At 33.7% G+C, this 20,816-nt stretch overlaps 1 protein-coding gene across 1 annotated transcript in view; it reads right to left on the reverse strand.

Annotated features, from left to right (window-relative positions):
- LOC133203371 (uncharacterized) overlaps positions 1 to 20,433 on the reverse strand; it is a 284,718-nt gene extending 264,285 nt beyond the window's left edge. The window contains exons 1-5 of the mRNA XM_061339162.1: positions 20,395 to 20,433; positions 18,232 to 18,705; positions 17,746 to 17,985; positions 6,933 to 7,427; positions 3,096 to 3,479 (exon numbers count right to left, since the gene is read on the reverse strand). Coding sequence (XP_061195146.1) covers positions 3,096 to 3,479; positions 6,933 to 7,427; positions 17,746 to 17,985; positions 18,232 to 18,705; positions 20,395 to 20,431 — 1,630 coding nt within the window. The 5' untranslated portion in view covers positions 20,432 to 20,433. The remainder of the gene's footprint in view (positions 1 to 3,095; positions 3,480 to 6,932; positions 7,428 to 17,745; positions 17,986 to 18,231; positions 18,706 to 20,394) is intronic.
- Positions 20,434 to 20,816: the final 383 nt, after the last annotated feature.

A 20,816-nucleotide genomic window follows, 5' to 3' on the forward strand; every position in this document is an offset into this window, starting at 1 on the left:
GATTTTTATCGTGCCAACGCCTGTCGTCACACGGGGCCTCGGTTTTTAAGGTCTCATCCAAAGGACCCGTAACTTTCACTTCAAATTGCCTAGCGCATGGCGAAGGAACAGTTGCTACCCATTTTTTATCGACTTATGTCAGTCGCGGCCGAGATTCGAACTCCCAATCACGGAGCAAGCGCTCTACCGACTGAGCTACCGTGAACGGTACAGTTGTTGAACAGTCTAATGAAAGTCAGGATCAGAGGATATCAACAAGAAATAAAATAGTCAAATAAGCATGCAAGTTTTGTAAGACAAGAGGCCCATGGTCCACATCGCTCACCTGAGCACATTGGCAAGGCAAAAGCACAAATCAGTTCAGTATTGAAAAGGTTACGGGGGGGGGGGCTTGAATTTTAAACTACCTGATGATGCTTCCATGTCAATTTAACAAATGGCTTTGTTGTAGATTTAAAAAAAAATTTCCTATATATTCCTTTGTAAAAATTTGATCCCCCATTGCGGCTCCTCCCTATCCCAGAGATCATTCTTGAACAAACTTGAATTTACACTACCTCAGGTTGCTTCCATATCAATATGACGAAACATAGTTTTTCTGTTCTTGAGAAGAAATATTTTTTCTGTATGTTGTTATGTAAAATTTCGATCCCCCATTGGGCCCCACCCTTCCCCCAGGGGTAATCATTTGAACGAAATTGAATTTACACTATCAGAGGATGCTTCCATATCAAAATGACTAAACATGATTTTCATCTCTTGAGAAGAAGATATTTTCCTATATGTTCTTATGTAAAATTTTCGATCCCCTATTGTGGCCCATCCCTATTCCCGGGGGTCATCATTTTAACATACTCGAATCTACACTACCTGAGGATGCTTCCATATCAAAATGACTAATCATGGCTTTGCAGTTTTTCATCAGAAAATATTTTCCTATATTTTTCTATACAAGACTTTGATCCTCCATTGTGGCCCCACCCTACCCCAGGGGGTCGTGATTTGAACAAACTTGAATTTACACTACCTGAGGATCCTTCCACGTAAAAATATGATCAATCAGGGCTTTGCTGTTCCTGAGAAGAAGTTTTTAAAAAATTTCCTTATACATTTCTATGTAAAACTTTGATCCTCCATTGTGACTCCGCCCTACCCCCGGGGGTCATGATTTGAACAAATTTGAATCTTCACTACCTGAGGATGCATCCAAATAAATATGACTCATCATGGCTTTGCTGTTCTTGAGAAGATTTTTAAAGTTTTTCCTCTATATTTCTATGTAAAACTTTGATCCTCCATTGTGGACCTGCCCTACCCCCGGGGGTCATGATTTTAACAAACTTGAATCTACACTACCTGAGGATGCTTTCATATAAATGTGATCAATAAGGGCTTTGCTGTTCTTGAGAAGAAGATTTTTAAAGATTTTTCCTATATATTTCTATGTAAAACTTTGATCCTCCAATGTGGACCCGCCCTACCCCCGGGGGTCATGATTTTAACAAACTTGAATTTACACTACTTGAGGATGCTTCCACGTAAAAATATGATCAATCAGGGCTTTGCTGTTCCTGAGAAGAAGTTTTTAAAAATTTTTCCTATATATTTCTATGTAAAACTTTGATCCTCCATTGTGGACCCGCCCTACCCCCGGGGGTCATGATTTTAACAAACTTGAATCTACACTACCTGAGGATGCTTTCATATAAATATGATCAATTAAGGCTTTGCTGTTCTTGAGAAGAAGATTTTTAAAGATTTTTCCTATATATTTCTATGTAAAACTTTGATCCTCCATTATGGCCCATCCATACTCCAGGGGGTCATGATTTGAACAAACTTGAATCTACACTACCTGAGGATGCTTCCAAATAAATATGACTCATCATGGCTTTGTTGTTCTTGAGAAGAAGATTTTTAAAGGGTTTTCCTATTATATTTCTATGTAAAACTTTGATCCTCCATTGTGGCCGGCCCTACCCCCTGGGGTCATGATTTGAACAAACTTGAATCTACACTACCTGAGGATGCTTCCACATGAGTTTCCTCTTCCCTGGCTCTGTGGTTCTTGACAAGAAGATTTTTAAAAGATGCTATTAATTTTTCACTAATTCTTTATTATCTCCCCTTGAAAGAGAGCATGACCCTTCATTTGAACAAAATTGAATCCCCTTTACGCAAGGATACTTTGTGGCATGTTTGGTTGAAATTGGCCCAATGGTTCTTGAGAAGAAGTCAAAATGTGAAAAGCTTACAGACAGACAGACGGACAGACGGACTACAGACAAAATATGATCAGAAAAGCTCACTCTTGAGCCTTCGGCTCAGGTGAGCTAAAAAAGGCTTGCAAACGCAGACCTACAGTACATGAAACGAACCTATCGTTCTCATGGCGACACCTTTATTCTGTGGTGTTTCACACGCTTAACAAATTTCCAACGAACTTCACCAGATATCTACCGATATTGAACACATTCAACAAACTGAAAACAACAGCGGCGAAAGGAGTGGGGCAGATAAAAAAAATACCATCCGTATTATGTCTGCTAGTGCTACAGTAAAACCCGTTCAGTACCAACATTGATAAAGCGAATTAATGGATATAACGAGGTTTTCCGAGATCCCCAGCAAAATTCTTTGCAACGATTTGTAAAATGTTATGGTATATAGAAGTCCAATATGACGAATTTATGGATAAAGCGAACTGGTTTTGTGTCACGTTCAGGTTATAAATAACGGAATTTACATCTTTATAACATTTTTTTTAATTTCAAAAAATGAAATAATTGAACTAACATTATTTTTCTGAATGATTTTATTCATGATTTCATTCATCTGGAAACTTAGGTGTCAAAAGTAAATATTATATTTGACAATTTTTTGAACATATTTGGTACGCATATGTGAAGGAAAACTTGTACATTGCAAATTTGCAAAATATACCTTAAGGTATCAGGAATTGCATATATAGTGAAGTAAATTCGGACGCCCCCCAGGACTTCGCTATAACGTAGTTTTACTGTGTCTGATAAGATCTCACTCTGTTGCACATAAACTCAAAAGATTAACATATTTGTTAAAAAACAAAATATCACCTTTTAATTTGTTGTCTTCGATAATAAACAAATCTTCATGGACCTCAAGACCTACGGTTGTTTTAGTTGGCGTATTTCCATATGTTCCCTCTCCTCCTAGAAGCGTTCTGAGAGGAGTTGAGTTTCCTCCACCTGCATTATCTTTATCTGTTCTCTTTCTTCCTCGAGACTTTCTAAGAAAAATTCTTTTTCCTGCCCCTACACTATCTTTATTGGTTCTCTTGCTTCCATGAAGCCTTCTAAGAAGAGTTGTTTTTCCTGCACCTGCACATCCAACTATCATACCTCTGGCGCGAAACATTTTCACTCTTTTTTGTTTGAAGTTCTTCACAAATCTTTCTCTAGCGTGAATATCCCATCCTAATATTTCTTCTGGTATATTTACTTAAATAACAAAATGAATATCATACTTAATTTTCTGCTTAAAGTTTAATAAAAATGTTTACTCCTGTTATAATAAGAAAACAAGAATCACTGTTTTTATTTAGAGTGCCAAATATTAAACTTATTTAACATTTAAGAAGAAAAAAAACATTATCAGTGATAATAATAAATCTTCATATCACTATACATAGAATCACTATCTGACGAATTAAAAAGTAAATGACTTTTAAATATTATAAAACTAAGTATATAAACGTGAACGGCAAGTATTTTTATTATATCTACATGATCGATGATAATGCGTACTTTCTCGACAGAGATCAGTAAAATTGACATAAAAACAATTTTGTAAAACTACTTAACACAATAGTCAATACACAGCTTCTTGATTCAAATTTTATACCACATTAAAAAAAAAAGTGTTGTTTGCTGTTCAATGACAAGAATACTAGTATTGGTAAACATGCCATTAAATTAGAACACAAATAAAAGAAAAATATGAATTGAATATCGCACAAAGCAAAAGAAAATATTTAAATGGTCATTAAGAATCGCTCAGTATGTACATATTTGTTGTGTCCTATTTCCTTCCTTATGTATCTCTAGTCGGTATAATGGTGGAATTAAGAGTTAAATTGAAAATCACTGCTCACGTAAAATGTCTGAGAGGTAGCTAACAACAATTCCTGAGATTTACGTGATATCTGTGCTAGAAGGTACTCATAACAGTTTATTTGATATTGTTAAATAGTGTTAATTTACCTAGGGTATAGGTTACTGTGTACACTAAGCGAAATCGGACAGTATCACATTTAAAAAGGAGAATATAGATGTATATCAAGCATATATCAGGTGCATCTTTTTTTATGCTCATATAACTATTACCAAGTAAAATTTACCTTTTTGACTGGTAAATAGTCATAAATAATTATCTGAAATAAATAACATTCTAATATATCATTTTAAATTTAGACGTTTTTCTGTGAAATTCTTTATTTATTATCGTTGCGTGCCTATTATTTAACTGGTTGTGTATTGTTTATCTCATTCTCTCTGAAGAAGAATTAACACATTCTAATTGTCTTTAAGTGATTCTGTCAAAAGAATTGATATTCATAAGGTGTAAATTTGTTTCTTTAATTATCTAGTGACTTCTTTCATGTGAATTCTAGCAAAGATTAAATCCTCTCCATCAATAAACTCATCTAGTGTCATAATCCAATAACTGCTTACACACAATATTAAAAAAACTATGTACATTACACTTTTCTCAGTTCGGAGACCCTATACTCTACTGTCCACATCCATTCGTCAAGACTCGACTCGTTAAGGTATTACTGAAATTATTTTGCTTTTTATTTACCAGCATCATTGTCCTTAATAGATTCGGAAACCTAATTTTACCTTTTTATAGATAGTATATTGGAATACCATAGGGAATGCAGAATAATTCTCCCTATGGTTTAGAATAAATTACGACCCCGCAGTGCCGCTAATTCATTAGCCGCAAATGATATTCTCTTACCCATTAGGACTATAACAAGGAATATAATTCAGGAATAAGTCTCCATTACTTATATGCAATACCTGATTACATAACTATCACATAATTATTTATTTCTTACTTTACTTTTAACGTTCTGTGTAAGAAATATTATTTCTATTGCAAAGTTTAATCCTTGTTATCCCCTCGCAACTGATTTGAAGGGGATATAGTAGCGTGTGTTGTGGGTTATGTCCTGTTCGAAACGGAAGTGACGTAATTTGGATCGGGATCGATGTCGAATGCTGTCTTGATTTATAGATATGTTCTTTTCGAGGGGATGCTCCGCTTTGCCGTGCTTTTGTTCTATTTCTGTAGGTGTAAATTCTGATATATTTTTATTTAAGTTTAAAGTTGAATTTGTTACCAAACATTTTGTTTTACCTATAAAATGTATGCTGCTGTATTAACGGTAACTTATAGTCAGAGTATCTATTAAAATATGAACCAATGTGTAATTTCTATTTTTTTTTTTTTTTTTTTTTTGTTTTTTTTTTTTTTTTGTTTTTTTTGTTTTTTTTTTTTTGTTTTTGTTTTTTTTTTTGTTTTTTGTTTTTTGTTTTTTTTTTGTTTTTTTTTTTTTGAAATTCTTTGTAGGTTAATGTTTTTATGAAATTCCATCAGTAAAACGGTTACCGCTATTTCAATTCTACGGTACTTAAACCCTGATTGGGGAGGGGATACTCCCAATTTAAACCAATTACTGAAGTTGAATCGTTGTTAAGCATGTCAATCAAATAGTAATTGACTTAATATATATTTGGATTCTTGTATATTTTTGTTGAACGTAGTTGTCAACATATTTATAACATGTCAACAATCCCGTTACTCAGGACCATCACCAGTGCACAAAAAATGCTTCTCCACTTTTCAATAAAGAGTAGATTTACAGACAGCTGCCAAAGAAACTTAAACACCTTTATCGAATAAATTGAAATGCTGCTAATTGACGTATTCTATAAATAATCAACGCATTATTCAACCAGGACTGCAAGGAATCTTCTAAAGCCCCTCCCCCCCCCCCCCCCCCGGAAAAAACATGTTTGCCACAGGTGTAATAAATGTCCTAAATAGTCAATCAATTCTTCAACCAGCAAATGAGATTTAGCTGACCCCGCCCACTGTGTGACGTAAGCGGTCCAACATCTCATCGACAAGTCCACCATCCTACTCCGCGGTCAAACATCGATTTTTTTTTATGCCCACTCAGTAAAACATTGGAAATGTTAGACTTTTATTAGTATTGATTTATATAGGAACAAATTTTTAAAGGTATAACAATATTCAATATATTCAAAATATTGTTTTTAATGTTCAGTTTTTATAATGTCTAACAAAACTCTCTCAAATCTGAGTAACTGCAAAATGAATCATAAGCTTTTATCAATATTAAATTTATAAAAGTGTTTTCTGAACAATTCAGAGATTTGTAAATTTTTTTCAATATGCTTTTAGCGCGAAGACTATATACTATATACTAATAAAGAGAAACCAATATGCCTGTGACCAGTCAAGGTGGTTTTTCCCACCCCTTTTCAATTCACTTATTAACAGGCCCCTGACAGATCTCCATCGTTTCCACAGACAGATTGACCAGATAATAAATAAATCGGTGTTTTGTGTCATATAATTAGCATTAAATACCTGAAATGTTAAAATGAGAGCAGTATTTTTAGTGTACCGGTAGATATAATAGGGTCATATGATAACATTATATCATGATTTTATTTGGAAAATTTATTGTTTATAAAAAGACAGCTGTAGAAATTCAACAACTGCGTAAACTGTACATGTACTAAATTCACTTATAATTATAGGTGCTATTTTTCTTTCGATTCATTTAACTTGGTATCTAGAAAAAAAAAATTATCAAAATTAAAATATCTTATTTTAAAGATATAAATACTCACAACGTTTACTGATACTCTCATGGATCCCCCAGTCACAAACGGTACAGTGTGTGATGATGTCCAGCTGTAGTTTGTCTATGAAGAGATCGTACATTTTCGCCGGACTTTTTGGTACATACAGACATCTCTCTCCCTCACTCCTCTCATAATCCCAGGAACGGCAGTAATCTGATATCACGTCACGTGACGCCGTGGTCATGAAAGACTCTAGATCACTGTCCTCCACCAGACACTCCGTCACAAATGCGTACATGACGTCATGTCGGATGTCGTCTGATACAAATGTTACGCTACCATTCTGTGTTTCCTTCATCACATGCTGAAGATGCTTTACTTTCACAGCATCAGACGGAGAAAGCTTTTGAAAATAATTTTCTCGTATCTTTACCAATATTGACTTGAACACCTCTCCATTTACAATATCAGTGTACTTGTCACACAACAGTAAACTGTAAAGAAGACTTCTGTCGACTTCTGAATAATTATGAAATGTGCCTACATTGAATGAAATAAAAAAAAGGAGTTAGATAAAGATAAAGTCCCGTGTAATAACAATTTTACCAAAATATAAATTATTAATGCAAATCTACCACGCTTTTTGATCAATTTTAAAGCATAAAATGATTTTTAATAAACAGAACCTTTCTAGGATCGAATATAAACTATTCGGTTCATCCAGAAATGAATAATAAATCGCACACTTTATTAAAATTGTGCTGTTTTGCATTTACATACTCATTTTTAAGAAATTCGAGATATTTACAGTACATGCTGACAGCTGCGTTGAAATATATCCGTTTAAAATGTATAATATGGTTTTTCAGAAAGAAATCCAGATTTCTGTTATACACCTGGCGAGTATAATTCTTTTTTTTTTCTTTTTATAGAAATTGAGGAATAAAAAAACACCATTGTAAATTTCTATATAATAATTTACTATGCTTATCAGTTACGCGTACGATTACTAATGAAAATCTGATTGTGCCTTTTTTCATCGCGATTGCAATATAAAGCAGGCAGACATTTGCAAAATACAAGAAAAAAAATGAAAAATCTTGATTTGTTTTTACCCACCATCCCACCCAAAAACTTTTTATTTTCTTGCCATGTTTGATGGGAGAAATTAATTGTACGTTCAAAAATTATTTTCTTTTGTTTTTGTGAGTAAGTAAAAGATAAATAATTTGGATACAGTTTCGGATGTTTTAAAACTGTATGGGCGATTTTTTATGCCCCACCTATGATATTTGGCTTAACAAAATGTATTTGTTAATTTTATGCACATGTTTTTATGATTGTGTAATGCTTGTCATTTTGAATAATTAGTATTTTGCATGATTTGTCTTGTCATTTATTAGATTAAAATAAATGACAGTTTTCAATTCAAACTATCTTCATTTTGTTTTTGCAGTATCAAACGAAGCAAAACTATTGTCAGTGTATTTGCATAAATAGTATTATAAAAATGCGGTCTCTATTCATTCTAAGAAGTAAGTTTTAATAATTTTGCTTTTAATTTTTTTTTTCAACGCGATTGCAATATAAAGCAGGCAGACATTTGCAAAATACAAGAAAAAAAATGAAAATAGTATTATAATAATTCGGTCTCTATTCATTCTTAGAAGTAAGTTTTAATAATTTTGCTTTTAAATTTTAACGAATATATATCTATGTAATTTTGTTCATTTAAGCACGTTTTGCAATTCTCCTTGACAGAGTTATACCCCTTGCCAAGATCAGCAATTATTTGCTTGATTGTTAATCTATTTCAACAAAATTATATCATTTACTGCATTTTCATGCCACTGCAATCAAAGTATCGGGGTATAGAGTTTTTGCCCTGTCCGAACGTCTGTCTGCCTAGCTGTTTGTTTGTCTGTATGCAAGAAAAACCCCAAAAAACCATTAAAAAAAAACAAAAAAACACTAATTTGCCCGAAACTTTTGATTGGCTGGAACTATAAGTTTTTCTGGTTTTCATGTGTATTCCTTGTTACAAGACCTTTCCTTGGGTATCAACATATTTGACCTTTTATCCTTGACCAACTTATGCAAAATTTGCAAACTTTAACCTTGGCCATAACTTTTAAACCTGTAGTGCTAGAGCTTTCATACTTCACATGTGTTTTACTATGACACGTTCTTTGGACGGATATAAATATTTTTGACCTTTTGACATTGACCTTTAAGTTTGACCCAGTTTTAAAAAAACTTTACCTTGGTCATAACTTCTGAACGGTAAGTAATAGGGTCTTCATTTTTTACAGGTATACATGTTTTTCTTTTGACAAGGCCTTCTCTTGGATACCAACAGTTTTGACTTTTTGACTTTGGAGTTTGACCCACTTTTAAAAAAAATCTAACCTTGGCCGTAACTTTTGAACGGTTTGGAATAAGGTCTTCATTTTTCACAGGTTTATTTCTTGTTACAAGACCTTCCTTTGGATACTAACAATTTTGATCTTTTGACTTTGACCGTGGAGTTTTTACCTACTTTTAAAAAAGTTTTGCCTTGGCCATAACTTCTGAACTGTTGGTGCTGGGGATTTCACATGTGTACTTCGTATGACAAGACCTTTCCCTGGGTACCCTTCGGCCTTGACTTTGGAGTATGACCCATATTTAAAAAAAATGACCTTGTCCCTAACTTTTTGAATGGCTAGTGCTTTGGCTTTTAAATTTCACAGGTATATTCATTGGGACAAGTCCTTTTTTTGGTTACAGCATTTTCTATCTCTTTTCTCATTTGAGAAAGTACAACAATAGCCAAAAGCCATGCCTTCACCGTTTCATCAACACTGATTGAAATAAATAAATTTAAACCGTCTTTCTTACACCTCTCTATAGATAGGACAAGTTGCTGTCCTTTAAAGAAGGACTGCAATACGTGGACCATATGCATGTGTTTCTAAACGAAATTCAAAGAAAATTTGTAGATTTAGTGATTATACAAAAGCGTAATTAAATTAATTTTTTACATGTACCAGGTATCTTGTATTTTCATGGTTATATTTAAATCTGCTCAATTACGCTGTAATGATAAAAAAAATCATGACCTTGAAATGAAATGTTGATCTAGGTATTTGTCATAATTGTAGCCTTTAAAATTAACAATAGAATTAAAAGAGGCTTAAGCGTGCAGGTATCGTAATGGTTGAATTTTAACCCCATTGGCGGATCCGGGAAAGGAGGTGTCTCCGGACTTTGGAACCCCCTTTATTTTTGCAGAGAGAGAGAGAGAGAGAGAGAGAATGTGTGTTTTTTCTTCTGTAATATAGATATTTTTACATCTAGTATTTTCAATAAAATAAGTACTACAATCTTTGCCCTTTCCGCTCTCTAGATAGAGTTTTGCTTATAATTGCTTTCCTCCGTGTACCTTCTCAACCTTGGCCCCGGGCCTCGACCACCCACACGTAACATGTAAGAATTCACTTTGATATCATCGGAAGATTCCGGTGAACCTACGGCTATGCCATTTTTGGACCATCTTCTAAAGTAACTAACTTTAAGAAGTATGCCTAAAAAGTCATGAAACGGAGTATGCATAAGAGAATATTTCTTTCCTTATTCCTTATATTATGGGGATATTTTAATCAATGAAGAGAAAGGTTCAAAATGTCCCTGTAGCATGTAGGGGAGGGGGCTCACTTTTTCTAAAAAAAAAATTATCTGTTGTTATAATTTTAATATATAAGTTTTGATTGGAAGCTCCCCGCACTCTTTGTTGTGGGAAGATTCTAAATATGTAAAAATCAACATTTAAAAACAAATCAAAATGTACCGAAAAGTTAGAAGAAATGTGGTGCACAGGTTGTTATTTTTATTTTATTTATTTATTTATTAATCATATTATTATTTTTTTTGGTTGCCAACTCTTTTTGAAGGTTGCCCCCTTTGCAAACCGTTGCTACGGGCTTGAATTTAAGTGCCTGCGGTGTGTGACCTAAAACTCCCCCCCCCCCTTTTTTTTAAAAACTGCTGGATCCGAACATGTACTCGAGCACTAGAGGGTCTCGAGTTATCTATTTTCTTTTCTAGTTGTATTCTACTGTATTATTATGCTTATTAATATGTTCTGTATTGGTCTTTACCAATTACTGTAATTGTGTTTGTGCCAATAAAATATTTGTATTTGTATCTAAAGCGATGCTAGGTTATCGATTAACTCGATGAATATAAAACACACAAAAATAAAAAATAATTTTGTGTGTTTTTTTTTTCTCTTTCTCTTTTTAGATAACGGAATGGTTTATATCTGCAATCGTAACTTCTCGGCAAAACAAGGTGTTTTTCCGAGCTTGCCAGAAAGGTCTGAGAAGATGCGATTGACAATCTCATCGCACGTGTGTAGACCTAGACTATTTGGTCTTGCAAGCACCGGTGTGTATGCACTGTTTGCTAGTGACGCTTAGACTGGTGACGGTATTTGCTACGGTCCGGACATGAAGAACTATACACCAGTTTTATAACATGTGCAGTTTTTTTTTTCTAGTGAAAATTCGAGTGAATTAAAAGTCGAATATCTTTGATATGGAATAACCCACATCTATTCTTGTTAAAACGACCGTCATTGCATCCATGGACGAGTTCATTTGTTACTGTGAAAGGTGGCACATTTTAACCTTTTGTTAATATTTTCTACAATGATCTACTACTTTGAGTGATACAACTTTCATAGCAAAATTGTTAAATTTTATCCCCGATTGACCTATAGTTTTATCATTTAAAAAATCGGGCTATTTCGATACATGTATCCCATAACGGCTAGGACTTGACATCTGTACTAGATTTATACGGAAGATATTCTGTCATTTGAAAGATAGATGGTACACTTGTAGCACAGATCTGTAGTACGCAGAATTTTTTTTTTTATGTTTCTCCCTCGCCCCCACATGGAAAAATGTTGCTACAGGCCTGTATCAAGCTATATTTGGGTTGCTGTCTATCAAATTATTTTTTGAGCCTTGATGCACAAAATTACTGCCGGTAAACATTGTAAAGACTATCTTTTAAAACTTAGTACTTTAATTCAACATGTTCAAGCTGTTAATTAAGCTATCTTTATAAGTTCTTCCTACTTATTTCCAATGCTTGTCTCATAGAAATTAGTTTGTATATAATGATATATGTATGAAAGAGAAATTTGGACTTTGGTTATGCCAAATACTACATAAATACGATGTGCACGAGAGCGGGGTTTGCCAATGATTGGCGAATTTGGCGAATTGTTCTAAGGGCAAGTTGTCTTAGAGGCGAACACTCTAGCATTCTCGCGCATGCGTAGCCTGACGTAAGCCCATGGCATCCGGTTTAACCCCGTTTATATATTTTCTGCGTGGACCTCAGGGTCCACGCAAAAAATAACACTATTGCTGTCATAATACCATGATGACAGTAAGACGTTTTCTGATTTCAAGAAAGCAATCATCTTCGCTATAGCCAATGGTTTTCGGTCCCATCTGCTCCCCACTATGGTGAAATTTTGAAATCACTGTCAAATGGTACAGGTCAAAGTTTTGTCAGACCAGATACATGAACCTTATTTTGAGGCTGAGAAAGGAAAATAAGTAACAACACCAAAATGCCCTTTATTATTTTCACCAGTCTTCAATCTTAGAATTTTTTTCTTAGGACAGAGAGAGTCAATAAGAGACATAAATGACATGTTCTATATCTTTGGTTATTGCTGTAACAAAATAATTGACCATGGTCACCAAGCCGCGAACGCGGTCTTCTTTTCTGTGTTTGTAACCTTCAGCTGCGCATCCCGATCCAGACCCTTTTTAAATTTGCGTCACGCTCGATTTTTTCTACGTTCTTTCTTTTAAAAGTTATCGGTCTAGATAAAATTTTTCCAGCCTAGCCGACAGGACCGACGGATTTTGAAAAGTCTGCCTGAGTCACCTGGTACCTGTTGTTCTTACACTAAAAATTGATTTTTCCCATGAACTTAAAAATATGAATCTTTATTGTAACCTCTACCTAATCTCAACGGGTTATGATTAAACCAGCGTGAATCTACACAACATTGGGATGCTTTAATATCAATATTCTTAGCATGGCTTTTCTCTTCTGTAGGGGATTTTAAAAAAGATTTTTCCCTGTACAATATCATTTTGTAAACTCCGATTTTAACTTAACTCTAGGGACAATAATTTAAGAAAAAAAAGATCCACCGTAACATAAGATATTTTTATCGTATTGTTATGATATAACATAGCATTGCTACTGGTTCCTACATACTTCCTTGAATAACTCTGATCCCCTGATATATCACCACCTACATTGAACCCCCTTGGACCTGATGTAAACAGTCTTGAATTTACACAACCTAAGGATCCTGGCCTTTTTAAAGTTTTTTAAAAATTTCCTCCTTTACTATAATGTATAAAACCTTGATCTCCTATTGTGTCCCATTCGTATCCCCTGAGAAATTGATTTCAATCAATTCAAATGTACACTACATGTTACTAAGGACGATTTCATAACAAATGACTAATAAATTATGTCTCTCCTGTCCTTCTGGGGATTTTGAAAGAATTATTCCTGTGTACATGTAATACAAAGTAAATCTATAATCTCCTGGTGTAACCCTGATCGGGGGGGGGGGGGGGGGGGGGGGGGGGTTGAAATAGATCTAGACGTCTACATTATCTATTAATGCCTCTTTATTAATACATGTATAAATCATCATGAACCAGAAGAATTTTACAGAATTTTTCTCACATATTTTAGGTAAAAAATTACTCAAATTTTTCTTTCTCTTATTTTGTCCCATCCTATCTCAGGGGACATGACTAGAAGAAACTAGTGTCTACAATAGTTGAGGACGCTTAGAGATTAATGTGACTAATCATGGCTTTGTTCTCCTTTTAATTTAAAAAGATTTTTTTTTCCATATTTTATGTAAAACTTTGATTGCCTAATATGACTCCACCCTACCCTGGGGTTTCAAAAACGCTTGAACCTACACTGCCTGAGGATGTTTCCAGATTAATATGTCTACATGTTACCATGGCTTTGATGTTCTTGAGAAGAAGATTTTCAAAGATTTTTAAAGTTTGATCGCCCATTATGGCCCAATCATATCCCGCGTTGATTTGAAGTTGCAATATATACCTAAGAATGCTTCCAAATAATTATGACCATTCATGGCTTTGCTGTTCTTGAGGCGATCTAATTTCAACGATATATATATATATATATATATATATATATATATATATATATATATATATATATATATATATATATATATATATATATATTATCCCTGCATAATACTTTGATTTTCTGCTTTGGATCCACCCTTTCCCCTGGGTCATACTCGAACGTACTTATTTGATCATATTTAAACCTACTTGAATCTACGCTACCTAATGTTGCTTATTTTTGAATATGTCTTATTATATCTTTGCTTCTCTTTTGATTTTTAAAGATAAAGTTTAAAGTATAAAGTATAACTTTCCATGTAAAAATTTGATTGCCTAATTTGACCCTTCCCGTGTGTCATAATTCTTACAAACTTGAATTTACACTACATAATAAAGTTTTCACATACATTTCATCTTTTCCAGCCCAGTGGTTCTTGGGATTTTTTAAAAACATTTTTTTCTCAATAATTATTATTTTTATTTTTTTTAAATTGCCATTTCATTTTCCTAATTACTAACTATCTTCCCTTTGATAGAGCATGTGGCCCTTCATTTCAAAAAGTTGAATTTCCTTCATTTAAGGATGCTGTTTACAAAGTTTGGTTGAATTTGGACTGGTGGATGAAGATGAAATTTTGAAAAGGTTTAGAAGAAAATGATGACAGACAACAAACACATTTTGATTGGAAAAGAGGCTTTGGCTCAGGTGAGCTAACTAGGAGCTCTTGGGACATAATGCGTCACCGTGGCCTTGCTATGGTTCATTAACAGATTTTTTAAAAATATATATATTTCTAAGTTACATTTAGTGGTTATGATTTAAACAATCTTTAGTCTAAACTACCATATTATATGATATCAAATATTCCTATGCTGAGAATGAAAAGAACGTTCCTTAAGCTAGAGTATTAACGAGTCTACATACTCCTATTTAAAACTTTATATGCCATTTGTAGCCCTTTAGGAGGAAAGGTGGCATAAGGTGGCATAAATTGTTCAGATTAAAATCTACATTAAGTTATGAAACTTTCAAGAAAGTTCTAAAATTTTCTGGTGTAGTCGTATTTTAGAATAGTTTTTAAAGTTGGCATTGATTTTTACTTCTTATTAATTATCTCCCTTTAAAAAGGACATGTTTCTTCAAATCCCTTCAACCAAGGACGGATCCTGGCATGTTTGGTAGAAATTGGCTTTGAGTTCTGTAGAAGATAAAAAGTTAACAGACAAGCAGATTGATGGACGACGAAAAAACTTCGGTCAGAATAGCTCACTTGAGCCATCGACCCAAGTGTATGAGCTAAAACTTGCAAAGTTTGATGATTCTAAAGAATGAGTGCACTTTAGAATGTCATTTGGAACCTTTTCGGCCACCCATTTTAAGCCTTAAATTAGACTATATTGCTAAATTAATCTATGACTATCGTGCATACATATGCTTTTGATATTTATACTTCGAATTTTTTGTTAAACATATTGCTATAATTCCACACAACGTCATTGAAAAGAACATGTATAAGCCCTAAATTCCGGAAATTTGAACTGGACCACTTTCGAATTAAAGGTACCCGCAAATGGGCGGAGACATTTAAATCGCATGGAAGTCGAATGTAAACATTTGCACATTATTTCCAGATTGATTCTACAGCATGAATTTAAATGGAGGAGAGAAAGATTGTGTAGTTTTATGATTCACACAAATAATAAATGATTCATAGCCATACATATTGATCATTTTCATGATTCGTATCCATATGCTTGATGCCTAGCACCGAATTAGCTCAATCTTAAGTTTTTGTATATGATAAAAATGCCACCCCCCCCCCTCCCATATTTTTCTTTAGCTTTATCATTTTTCTTTTTATATGCTGAATGCTTTTCAATTCAAGAATGAATGTATGTTTTAGGAAAGATTCACATTTATTTGACTTCGATTTCACACTACATTTAATCTTAATTCACTGTACATGTAGTATGTAGTAATACAAACGTGTAGTGAAACAAAGTATATATGTATGTAGTACTCACGGTGATACATATGTTATTATATGCATGTATCGATAAATAACATTCGGAAATGAATTGCAGCTGGGACGGAAGTGCAATAACGGTAACTCTAACTTTACAAATGTTCTGCATTTAATAAAAATTCCAGGCTTCGTAATAAAAATATTGTGAAATTTGGTTGTCTATGTCGTATGTTAAATGTTAATCATCATCCATCAGAATCTTCTAGTTATATACAGAACTTACTACACTTAATGATGACGCCCGAAAATACCGGGCACTTCTGTCCCAGCTAGTGCACATCAACAAAATTTACCCTAGATATGGGTGATTTAATCGAAATATTTACAAATCGGGGGCACATAAAAATTAAATGGAAATATGAAAGGGAAGAATAATGTGTAACAAATTTATTGATGTATGGATATTCCATGTGTTCTTATGCTTTAGATAAAAAATCAGGCGAAGTTTAAGTGAGGTGAGGCAGACGACGAGAAATGAGTTGCAAGTCTTCTTTCTTTTTATGTATCAGTCGAAAACGGTATATTTCAAAACAGCATATAGAGACAAACGAGTTACATTATTGATAACATATAGTGCATATTAGAATATAAAAATAGGAAAAAGGTGACTCGACCCCAGATTTAAAAAGAAAAAAAAATAGAAAGGGAGGGTGTCCATACCCCAAATGCCTGTGCGCGTATCTATATCCGTATAAACACGGGTTCCTCGCGTCATAAACGTTCAACATAATTTCTCAGTGACGTCATAAAGGGTCGCCGCGCAATCAATGGATCAAGTACGCACCGTTTAGTGTGAAAAATAAAACATTTCACGCGTTAAAGATTACAATCAGGAAAATATAAAATATGAATGTCATAAATGTAAATATAAGTAATAAAGTATCATTTTAAAACATCTATCGGGATATAAATACGGGTTGGTACGAGATTAAATTTACCATAAAGCCCTTCGGGTTTTATGGAAGTTGATCTCGTGACAAACCCGTATTTATATCCCGATAGATGTTTAAAAATGATACGTTATTTCTTGTATAATTCTGATTAAAAATGTTTATAAATTTCGAAAATTTATTATTGGCAAAGCACCGGGATCCAACTCTCATAGCTTAAGTGCACTGATCCTTTAATGACCCTTATCAAACCTCCCAAAGCTTGTATAATCACATATACAAGTAAAAAATGTATTCCAAAGTACTTTTTAGATATAATTTGATCTTTTATGATCATTGATGAGGACTGGTATCGATATAAACGTCAGCTTAATGAGTCAAAAGATCTAATAAATAGTTTTCCATGAAATCGTCAATTCCATACACACAGCATGCATTTTATGTAATTTATATGTTTTTTTCATTAAATTATAACTTCAGCATAATATATACTCTTTTATAGGCTATTTAATATCTATGAATAAAAGCTTTGAATTCAACAGTCTGCTTGAAAATCAAAGCAATTTTATACCTCTAAACAGTGCAATTAAACGTAGTTTATAAAAAAAAATATGGTACATACTACATAATTTTCCAACACTCGCACCCACCCCTGTTTGTGTTAGAACCATTAATTATTATAAGGAGTTAAATAAGGCTAATGTTTATGAAGACTTTATCTTTGTACTATTCTTCTTACTTGTTTTTCTGTAAGCTTTCTTGTCGATGATGTAAATGTCCCAGTGTGGATGGAGGCCTATACAGGATCTCACGATGTCAGGTCTTGAGAATAACCAGTCTCTCCAGAGCCATGTCACGTGATCTACACTATCCTGTGTTCTTCCTCTGTAATGTACAGCCTCCCCTTCTCTTCTTAGATCCATTAGAAATTCTTCTCTTTTATCTTCACTGTCATTTAGTTTTTGGTTTGAAACATTCACTGTAGAAGAAGATGAATAATGTATTACAAACATTATACCTAATTATACCTGCAAGTAAATTTTATTACAAATAAGATCGAATTTAAACCCCACGCATTTTTTTTTCATTTATAAAATCTATGCGAATCAATATTTTCCATAGGCTCCTTAGCCAAAAAAAAAATCATTCTCTATACTTAATCACTACATCACTCATCTGAAACATTTTCCGAATTGGAAAATTTTTTTTTTCTTCACTGACTTACATATCTGATGTATCTTATCATATATAGTCGTGTCCTCCATGGTGACGTGAGTCAGTATGTTCATCTGTAGACGCTCTATCAGTAAGTAATCACAGTAACCACCACCACTGACACACTTCTCTCCAGGTTTTCTGTTGTATCTCTCTGATCTCAGGTACACACTGGCTGTGTCATAACTACTGTAATAGAATGGTATAACACTGTATATTGATGCTATCCTATACATTGTCTCATCCTTTGTGTCCTCCGTTATCATGTCCACGTCTTCCCAAAGGTAATCACGTGACTTCAGTCTGTCCAGAGTCTGCTGCGCTTTCTCACTTGTTACAGGATTCTCTTTACCGTACACTCTCAGGCGTATCTTATTAAGTAAGTCCAGCCACTCTGTGTCAGTGAAGTCAGGAGGACCGGAGTCGGAACACAGAAAACAGAATAACACGAACAGTTCGTCATCAGTCAGTGTGGAGAACTGGTCTACAAAATGTAATAGATTATTAATTATCCTTTGTTTTTGTTTTTTTTTTTCATAAAAAAAATAATCTTCTTATTTGTAAAGATTTTATTTTTGGTATCTTTTCCCCCCCTAATTTACCTTGTGTTGTGCTCTAATAGTATTGATAGTTCAATATGAATCGTCTGAAATAATTTTCTTTCTTTGTTCAGAAAGTAGTGCTACTCTGATAATAAGATCAAATTAAACTGGTATCAGTACTTTATAAAGAAGGTTAAAAATATATATATGGTTCATTTTAACACCGACATAATTTGCTTCATCTATACCTTCTCATTTTGGAAAAAAAAAATTGTCTGTCGATATGTTAAAATAAAGAAATAAGCTTTTAAAAATAATAAGTTGATACCACATAGTATGTGAACAGTTCTTCGCACGTTTATATATTACGAGACTCCACTGACATCTGTATACCGATTCAAGTATAGGTTTTTGATATTAATTCAAAAAAGTAAAAATAAAATTTTGATTATTTGACATCTGTATAGCATCCCATCTGACAAAATATGAAAATCTTACATCAGCGCCCAAGATCATCATTAGATTGTAACACATATGAAGGGTTTATAAGCCCTGTCTAACAGGCGCAGATTTTTTTTCAAAGTGGGTCCACGTAAACTCTCTAACAGATATCACTTCCGTTCATTTTTGACACCTCCCTCCCCCCCCAACTCAACCCTCCCTTCCAAAAAAATAAAGTAAATACATGTATAATTGATTCAATTCCTCAAACCTGAAAAAAGAAACTATGTCGAGGGTAGGGGGGGGGGGTGTCACTAGAACACAATTTCCTCAGTATCTTCAACAGAAACATGGCTATTCGTGTTTACCGGCAAGGGTGTCAAGGTAATTTCTTTGTTACTTTTACACAGGACCTTTTAACTCTGATGGAAAATCACAAAGGGGTCCGGACCCACCCACCCCCCCCCCTTCCATTTAGAGCCGTGCATATATATTGTCAGTTTTTGAGTTTTTAAGCTAAAAAGTGCTAACTTAGCTGGGATGTTTAGTCAATATCTTTTGTGAGATTTTTTTTTAATTCTAATTGATAAACGATATCGTAATGTGTTGTAACTTAAGGATTTTAACACCAAACTGATATGAAATATCGGTGTTTGATCTATCTGAAGGATGGAAAATTACATGTTTGAAGCCATGCACGTTTCATAACCACTGTAAAGAAATTAATCGGTTTTAAAAGAGGGTGTTGCAGTTCTTTTGTTAATTTCCCTAGAAATGTCGCAGATAAAAAAGGAGAATTTTAAGTAACAGAAACAATGTTGGATTTTTTCAGATACAGCGATGTATATTATACAATCAAATGAGGTGTAAATTAGGCACACAACAACGCATGTCAAATTTTCCGGTTTTTGAATACGGAATACCCATTGTTCTGAAAAATTGCCTCCTTGAAACAGAATAAATTTGATATACGCGTAAAGAGGCAGGAATTTTTCTTCAAAACTGCTATTTCCGATTTCTGTTTCAAAGAGGCATATTATCAAAAAAAAAAATAAAAATAAAAATAAATAAAAAATACTAAACAACGTGATTATGGGATAAACTTTAAATAAATGTCCTTCTCGATGTATGGAATAATCGCGAGTTTCTCCAGTACCCTCTTTATGTTCTCACTGTTTATGAATGCGCACCTGATATCTTTGTCTTCCACACACTGTAATCGCCCATGTGGCCTACAAGAGAGAAAAAGTATCAAATTAAGTAAAGATCTATTGAAATTTAAAGGTTTGAACCATGATATTAAACTGCTTATACTTAACATACGACCACACCAGTGTTGTATAGTAGCCTTTCCCCATAGCCATCTTCCCAACCAAACCTGGCTATATGGCAGTCCTAAAGCCTCTAAAAAATGGCTATATAATAGTTACCCTTCTAGGAATGATGACTATATAGTCAGAGCCCCCCTTTATAGCCAGATAACCCCGGGAAAACCCTGTAAGAGAGAGCAGAATACAAAGAGACTGAAATATGAGTCTTTTTTAGATATGCTAAAGTTAAATACGTACAAAGAATATTTTATGCTAGGTCGGTTTATGATAAACAAAATCAA

The sequence above is a fragment of the Saccostrea echinata genome, unplaced genomic scaffold, assembly GCF_033153115.1.
Source record: "Saccostrea echinata isolate AGI-Se365-2 ecotype Australia unplaced genomic scaffold, CSIRO_AGI_Sech_v1 ptg000050l, whole genome shotgun sequence".
Lineage (NCBI taxonomy): Eukaryota > Metazoa > Mollusca > Bivalvia > Ostreida > Ostreidae > Saccostrea > Saccostrea echinata.